Source organism: Meleagris gallopavo, chromosome 6 (assembly GCF_000146605.3).
Source record: "Meleagris gallopavo isolate NT-WF06-2002-E0010 breed Aviagen turkey brand Nicholas breeding stock chromosome 6, Turkey_5.1, whole genome shotgun sequence".
Taxonomy (NCBI): Eukaryota; Metazoa; Chordata; class Aves; order Galliformes; family Phasianidae; genus Meleagris; species Meleagris gallopavo.
The window spans coordinates 44,453,167-44,461,639 of record NC_015016.2 but is presented as its reverse complement, the minus strand read 5'-3'; the positions used below and the strand labels follow the sequence as shown (position 1 = coordinate 44,461,639).

The window sequence follows — 8,473 nt, the reverse complement described above, 5'->3', positions numbered from 1 at the left end:
AAAAAAGAGAGAGAGAGAGAGAAAAGAAAAGGAGGGGGATAGACAAATAGGATGGATTCATAATCCCATTTTTACTACCTGGCCTACCACAGACAATGCCTCCCTCCTCACTGCGAGCTCCCTTGTGAGCCTATTATGAACTAGGGAACAATAAGAAGCCATTGTGCTCAGATGCTGCTGCCAGACCTGCCCACTTAACAACTGTGGTCTTGTGAGAAATGAGGCAAGAAACTGCACCCTCACTGCCTGCAGGAGCAGCCACACTGACAGAGAGGATATGGTGTGCCTGCTGACAAGAAAAGACTCGGACTACAGCCCTTCCTTTGTGCTGGCAAGCAAATCTCCACACTCCCATTTCCTCAAGCTTCTGCATTGTTAATCCTAGAGCACAAAAGGTGCCAAACCTCCAGCCTGGCTTTGGTAATGACTTCTTCCCTGCGTGCACAAATATAAATAATAAAAAGAAGAGCAAGGTAAAGAAAAAAAAAACTTTAGGCAGATTATCTCTTTCCAGTAACTTGAAGGTTGCCAAATGCACTAAGTGCACAGGGCAGCTAAAATACATTCCTGTTACTGTATACTATGCCTTCCTTAAAAAGCTGTGTATTCTCAAGGACTGTTAGCATAAGTACATGATGCTGTGCCACAAGGCAGCAGCAAAGGTACGAGTTAACCTAACCCACTGCTGGAGTGAAGTATTACAAAAGTTCTGAGTAGAAAATGTGTAATCCTGGAGTCCACCCTAATGTTGATTTCTGCTCCACTTTGCTAAAATCAATGGGTTTCCAGGCACTGTAAGGCAAACACCTCCTGGTGACATTATATAAACTGCCAAAGGAAAGGAAGGTGGAACAAAACTGGGCTTCACAAAATACAGTGATAGAAAGCCAGCTTCCTGTTTTGTGCAGGGTTTGGAGAACTTAGCCTGTGGGTGGCCATCAGCCAGCCATACTTCTGTCTACATGACCCTGCGCCACAAACCTTACTGTTAATGCAGCTTTTGAGCCAAATTCTTCTCTCGCTTTACCCCAGCAAACATTTATAGCAGTATTATCAGATATACTAAAAGCCTGGTAAAAATTCTGTTTAGAAGTGCACTTAAAATCAGATCAAAGGCATAATGGTGGCTGTGGTTTCCACCTTGTGAACCCCCCCAAATAACCCAAGGCAGAAGGAACTGCTGAAAATATGCCAGGTGAATGGACTTTGTGAATCTTCACTGTATGTGGTGTACTATAAGTCCCACTTGCTGCTTAAATTATGGCTTGTAGAGAGAATTTGTAAGTAGCATCACAAGCTATTAATGACTAAAGATATTTTACAACCAGTGAATAAGGGATAAATTTAAGATTTACAGTTTTCTCAGCGATGTCTTAACTCTGCTCCTGCTGAAGCTGAAACAATGTGCTGTTTTTATGTTTGGGTAAGGCAAGGTCTGGGAAGGGAGCTACTCTGTTTTATTAGATTAGCCTAATAGCGTGCAGAAAAGCAGACCATGTGTTAAGCACTCAGGTCTACTCCTACAACTCTGTTTTCCAAGCTGTCCCTCTGAGGTGACATATAAATATCTTTATGAACATCTGTAAGCCTGTAAACTTAGCCACAATAAATAGGAAGAATGTGTTAGCTGGTTAGTAGATCGTTACCACGTTAATGGTAAATCTTGAAAACATAGCTGAACTGCAGTGAACAGCATCTGTGTCCATTTTGCACCTTCCCTCTGGTCACATCAATTCGACTGTGGGATGCTCAAGTCTGGTGGGAATTCAGCCCAGTGGGTCTCTTTGCATTTACCTGGTTCTCTTTCAGAGTTATCTGCCCCTGCTCCTTGCAGCCAATGAATGTCCTGATACATCTGTAAATCTTCTCATCATGTTGCACTCTTTGAACGAAGTTAGCAGGAAAAAATCCAGTTCTGTCGTCAATTTTTCCCTGTGGAGAAAATGTATTGACAGAAGAAAGCTGTTAACACCAGTAGCTTTAATGCAAGTTCAGTATTGAAAATAACGTACTTTTTCCCTTTGAAAATGAGACAGATAGATGCAAAATAATTAGCACGTACCTTCCACCAGTCTTCATTGGAGTCTTCCAGAAGAGTGATCATATCCCCTGGCCTGTAATTAGAAGAGGAAGAGTGGATTAGGATGACTCTTAATAGCTATGCTGCATCGGCTCCCACAGTTACCTTCTAATAGGAAGGCGGTCCTTCCTTGGTCATTTTATCTGAGCATTTACTGCAGGTAGACTCAGTGAGGCAGCAAAGTTTTCTTTAATCATACTAAGTAAAGTAGGAAGAGAATTGCTATATGTTGGGGCTAGATCTTTATTGTGAGACAACACCTTCTGTGAACAGGAATTTCTGCTTCCTGTTTAATAAGAAACTGTTTTAAATGCAGTCCCTATTTGTTACAGGCATTATCTTGTTACTTCAAGACATTTTGCATTGTTGGGACACACTACTTTATCATCTGTGTTTTCAAGCTGTGATTGCAGAAGGAAGGCAGCAGGAAAATGGTTCTATTTAACTGACAAAGGCAATTAGTCAGCAGGGATATAATTCTGCCCAGGAATGTCTTTTTTTTTTTCTTTCTTTTGAATGGGACATATTTACCTCTATAATGCACAATGCAGGGTTGTAATTGCTAAGTATCAGCATCCAGCTGACTAGTTCCAAAGCAGAGCTAAGAGAATAATTTGGCTGGAAATGCTAATAGTGAAACATGTCGAGCTGGTTTTGTACAGGTAGTTGAACAGTTATTTGACTTCCTTTCCCCATTGGTGGCACTTCATTAACGTTATTGTGTAATTATAATCACACTATGTTGCAGAATGTAAGTGGCAACCCATTTGCAAATGGATTAACCTCAGAAATCTGTCTGCGTGATGAAAGGCATCTCTTTGATCTTAATAAAATTAATGGTTGACCCCTAATTATTTAGCTTTCCTTGCATATCATGTTAGTTTCTTTGTATCAGTGAGGTATCAGCACAAGAGTCTGACAACACATTGAGAACGTGTGATAAATAGAGAATTTAATGGGCTCTTGCAGAACACACATAGAAGACATGCACTTGTCCAGCTGGAGAGCCTCTCTGGTCTATTTGCCCAACAGTTATCACTGCTGCTGAGAAATGGAGATACAGGAATTTAGTCTTTCCTCTAACACGGTGGGATTTGAACCTAAATTTTTAGGTTTCAAAGGTGCTATCAATAAGGCAATAGAGTAGGCTTTTCCCTCTTTGGGAAGCTGTTCCATTGTGTTTGGAATAATTAAATGTTCTTGCCGTGAGAAAGGAAGCTAGAGAAAAGGGATGACTTGGTACCTTTGTGATAAAAAAATTCTTCCATAGGAAAGGACATCCAAGTCCAGTTAGTATTTAATATAAGATACTTGGGTTTTGAAGGACCCTAACGTGTCACTCCAAAGTGAACAGGCTGTAATGTTACTGGCACCCTGACACTGCAAGGAGGAACATCTTCAATAAGAAAGATTTAGAGAATTCCACCTTTTAAATACCTTCCAGCCTGGTGAGTAGAAAAAAACTTAGAAGAAAATAAATTTCAAGTTGTCAGAAGAAGAGGGTAACTGAACCTGAAGTCTTCCACATCAGTGGTCTGAGCACTGAGATTTTACATATAAGACCTGCAAATTTAGCTGATACTTTTTAGAACAGGACTAACGTTGATTTCTCTAATCTGAAAGGATTCCTAAATAGAAGTCCCAGGTGAACCTACATTACTTTTCCTGCACAGATTTAAGCTGCAAAATCCCTGATAGGGGGCAACCTGTTTGGTGTTTACTGCTTATTGAAATGGTTCTCTGGTCTTACCCTATTTTTTTTCCTCTGCATTACAGCCCTGGACAAGTACTCTGCTCTACATCAGTGTTCTAGATTTCAGTAGGTGCCAAGATAGGTGCCTATCAATGCAGTATCTGAAACGCTGGGTGCCTTACTCCAGAACTTGCTTTAAGCGTTGTAAAATATGGCTATCTCTTAGAATAAGCTTGTTACTGGACTATCCCTTTTTACTGAAGCCAGAGCTCTGGAAAGCAAGCCTGATTGCTTCTGCTGCTGAGGAAGGAAGAAATCAAGGTTATGTCAAATACGAAGTGCTGCTGAAATCAAGACTGTCACCTCTCAACGGCAGCAGTCTGCTGCCCATTGCATGCCCTCAGTTGTGAGTTCAGATCTCTACAAATCCCCCTTAACATTTCCTTCCAGCTAACCTCCTTACTCTACTAGTTCTCTTCCTTCTGTTAAGATGATCAGTGTCCAGTCAATCCCTGACTTGGGCTGCCAGGACAGTACATATCAAATCTTGACAATACTGCTGTGCTGAACCCATCGCCAGAAACTCAACTTTGTTGAACAAAAATTCATCCAAATGACCTGAATCCTGCCCTGCAGATAGCAAACTGCATTACTAGCTATTTAGCATCACTTATGAAACAGTGTTAATCCATGTATTACTAAATTTCTAGTCATGGGACAGATAACTTTGCTGTAGCCTAGTGACGATATTCCAAAACCTGATTCTTGTCTCCAAGGAAAGAGCCTGTCAGTAATGACTGTTCAGGTCATTATGTTTTAGGCCATAGGTTGCTTTGGCCTTCCATGGGAGGGACAGGGGAATTTTGGGGAATGCTGCATTTTCTGGTTTTCTGTGTCTGGCTGAGGATGCCAGAGGATATGTGTCTGAATGGACTTCCTCTCCATGGGAAAATTGCTCAAGCTGAAATACACCTATAAAGGACCAAGATGCAAAGTGGGATCCCTCAACCAGAATGGCTGGCAAGTTGCACTAAAAGTCACCATAGCCTGTGGTTATTTCCTGAAGAGCTGTCATGCCTAAAATAATGATCAGAAAATGCTAGCAAAACAGAATGATAGGGAAACTTGTCATTTCTGCCTTACATCCCACCCATTCTTCCCAGAGCAATGAGAAGATACAGCTGGGAATACTAAAAAGGAGATGCTGACAACAGGGGCATTTCTCTGGCAATTCCTTAAATTTTGTGTCAAGTGCATGTGTGTTATCATGTAGAGAATGCCTTGCAGAGAACTGACACATTTAAAGTCAACAGCTCTAGGAAGGCCCTCAAAATGTGAACAGCATGAGTCAAGCTTATTGCACTCAAAGAAAAGTTGCTCTTACACTTCGGTGAGTTTGGATTAGACCATGAGATGCTAGCAACTGATGCAGAACTGAGGCAGGAAGTGTTAAAAACTACTGATTGACAAGGACACTTTGCAAAGCTCAGGATGCATTTTCTAGTGTGAAAAAATGCCATCCATCAGCTGGACATCATTCTTTTTTCTCATCCATAATTTGAATGGGAGGGAAAAATCAAACAGGACTTGCAAAACGTTTAGCATTAGCAGGACAGCTGGTGAGGAATTCCTAGTTGAAAATTTATGTTTGAAAATGACAAAGCAACTGAAAACTGAATATTTTCTAGTTGAAAGCCCTCTTAATTCTTGTATAGGAAGTGCAGAATCAGGGCCTGAATTAGGGCCTCTGATTGACCACCTGAGGCAAGCAATGAGTCAGCCCTGGGAGCACAGGTGAAGGCAATTCTCCTGTGCTATTAGAAGGGGTGGAGCCTGGCTGCACCTCTCCTAGACCCCATTTAAGAGCTGACTACGATTGGGGAAGGCTTTCTTTTGGAGATTGCTCCTCTTGGAGTCTTCTCAGTGAGTCCAGGATAAAGGTAAGCTTTCCATTCATTCTTCTTTGGTGTGATAGCCTGTTTAGCCTATCTTTCTTGTATGTTTCCTAATTATAACATCTGTATATTCATTGATTATACACTCCTGAAATGGCGTGTCTTTTAAGCGTTTTATCTGTTGTGCCTTTGCCAAAAAAATGGTTACTGGATTTGTTCCTATGAGAGTAAGTTTGTATCTATGAGTACTTATACTTAAAAATGTCCAGGAAAAAGGTCAGAGTAAATCTCCTTCTTTCTTTTTCCCTCAAGTCATACATAGCAATACAAGCCTTAATTTGTACGCATTAATAAAATAATAAATATTTTGAGGCTTTACCTCATCTCCAAGTCTTCATTTTCTTGTGGTACAAATTTGTACAAGGCAACATAGGTGTTCATTTGTAACGTGCTTTTATAAAATGGTCCCTTGAAGAAAAAATAATAACAATAATGAGAAAATGTAAATATCTGTCTGTCAAATATTTAAGTGTAACATATGGCCCCATGTCTGGAGCTTATTGATACTTGAAAACCCAGGAATTTTGTTCACATTGTTACAGTGAGGAATCAAGGTCTGTAATTCCAGGAGATGAGCCAGTATCTCATTGCATTCACATCCTGGAGGACTTGCCTAAACATACTGCAAGCCACTAAGGCAATAAATGTCTTTATGGAGAAATAAGAGTCCTTGAACCCCAAGATCAATTTTCTGGCAGAAATATGAACAACTTGGTCTTTTGGGTGAGGCCGAAAAAGTGAGCTTGCCTTTTACTCCTTAACACATGGATGTTGTAAGCCCAGCAGTATATTGCTGGCATTATATAATGTGTCTATTAAACAGGCCTCATTACAGATGAGTTCAGCCTGTACAGTGCAAAAGTCCAGTGAATAGAGAGGGAAAATCACTTTCTTAAACAGGAAGTTATTTGCACTGGCTTCCTGCTGAGAAGACTGGCTACTCTTTTGCCTCTCTGCTGAAAATTTGCAGGAAAAAGAAGCACTTAAACCCAACCCCAGGTAATTTTCCAAATTATGTCAGTTCTGTGATTTTTACGTTACTGCCATTCTGTTGTAATGACACAGTCTCCACACTGGATATTTTGTGTTCATAACATGAAATTATAATAAACATAGGAACATAAAAAGGTCTATTAGTGGTCAACCAAAAAGCCATCCAGTCCTGTATACTGCTTCCAATCACAGCTAGGGGCCCAGAAATGGAACAGTTATGTGACAGACAGATATTGATGTTTGCTCCAGATAGTGCCCACAGCAGTCCCACCACAATTTAAAAGCTAAAAATCCTCCCCAGTCTATATTATACATGTCTTCCTAATTTTCTCAGAAAATTTTTAGCCATACCGGGGAATGTATACTTTTTGGTTCTTCTCCAAAGTGTTCCGTGCCATTTTCGGAATATGTAAACACTAAAATAAAGCAAACACATGACATTTCAGAATAGGTTAAGGCTCTTCACTTCAGCAAGGCTAGCTTAGTTTTTGTTAAACTCTTCCCCCTTACTTTCTTTGATCCCTTGTCTCCTCTGAACCCCCAACAGAACCAGGTATTCCACTGAACTTGGCACATGGCTCAAAACCATTTCTATCCTGAAAAGTTTACAGTCTTACTACATGGCCAATTTTGATCAAATGACCTACAGGTAGATGCAGCACAGAACTTAAGTCTCCCAATCGCACTACTATTTAAAGTCCTGAAGCCTTTTCTTCACGTTTGATGCTGTGTTTTCGTGTTTAAGACCAGAATTTCCATTTGAAAAGCAAGTGCAAAACGTGATGGTTGTATACAAACATTGAGAGAATTTTGCAGCTAAGAACCCTTCTTCCTGTATCCTCTGTCTCCATGTATTTGGTGGACTTCTTTGCTCTTTCTCTTCAGCAACCTCTGCCTGGATGCACTGGCTGTACCCTCTCCATTTGATCTCAGAGGGATACTAGAAACACTTCAACCATAAGTTGAGATGGGCTGTTTGAAAGACATACATATGGCCTGTATGTTTGAAAACGTGCTTCTAAGTTACTAAATCAGAAACTCCTGGACTAAAGCAAGAATCACAGATTACAACTGACCTGATTGGTAGCTGACTCAAATCATTACGCTATATTCATAACTGCTTTGCGATGTGACAGATATCTGTCCTCAGTTATTTCCTTGGAAAGACCACACTGGCTTTATTAAATTGATTGAATCCTCCTTTACATTTTAACAATTGCTTTGTGTTTTATGCTTCTGGATAAAGTCTGAATATGATTGTACTACCTGGAGTCCTTTAGCAGCTAGAACCACCAGCATCACCTCCATCCATTTACCCCTGCAAGTGTTTCAAGCAGTTTAGTAGTCTCTAACAAGAATTTGGAAATAACCAAAACAGCAGTAAGTAGCAGGTTGATTGTTAGAGCATGTTTTCTTTCTATTTCTTTGTGATATGCTTTCATGTACTTAGGGAAAAGAAGAGGCCAGGGAATCACTGAATGACTGAATTCCCTTCTCTTTCTGCTCTTCCACATTCTCACATTTCTTCCATGAAAACATTTTACTGTGGCTATTCATTGGCAGATTGCCAATGACAGCCAGTCAAGGTCTTTGAAGAAGTTTTTTGAGTTAAATAGTAAGGCTCCTTGAGAACAGGCAGTTGTACTTAGATCTCAAAAAATATGTACTGTTCTTCTTGTAAAGGAGGAGATAGATAAAACAGTAGACACAGCATGAGTGAGAAAGATTTTCTACAAAGGGACGCACAGCTAT

General features: G+C 40.3%; 1 protein-coding gene across 2 annotated transcripts in view; it reads right to left on the bottom strand.

The window, feature by feature from the left end:
- Positions 1-8,473, bottom strand: part of STAC (SH3 and cysteine rich domain) — a 74,454-nt gene that overhangs the window by 9,150 nt on the left and 56,831 nt on the right. For both annotated transcript variants that reach the window (XM_003207280.4, XM_031553982.1), the window contains exons 7-10: positions 7,073-7,137; positions 6,048-6,136; positions 2,063-2,114; positions 1,795-1,932 (exon numbers count right to left, since the gene is read on the bottom strand). In XM_003207280.4, coding sequence (XP_003207328.1) covers positions 1,795-1,932; positions 2,063-2,114; positions 6,048-6,136; positions 7,073-7,137 — 344 coding nt within the window. The remainder of the gene's footprint in view (positions 1-1,794; positions 1,933-2,062; positions 2,115-6,047; positions 6,137-7,072; positions 7,138-8,473) is intronic.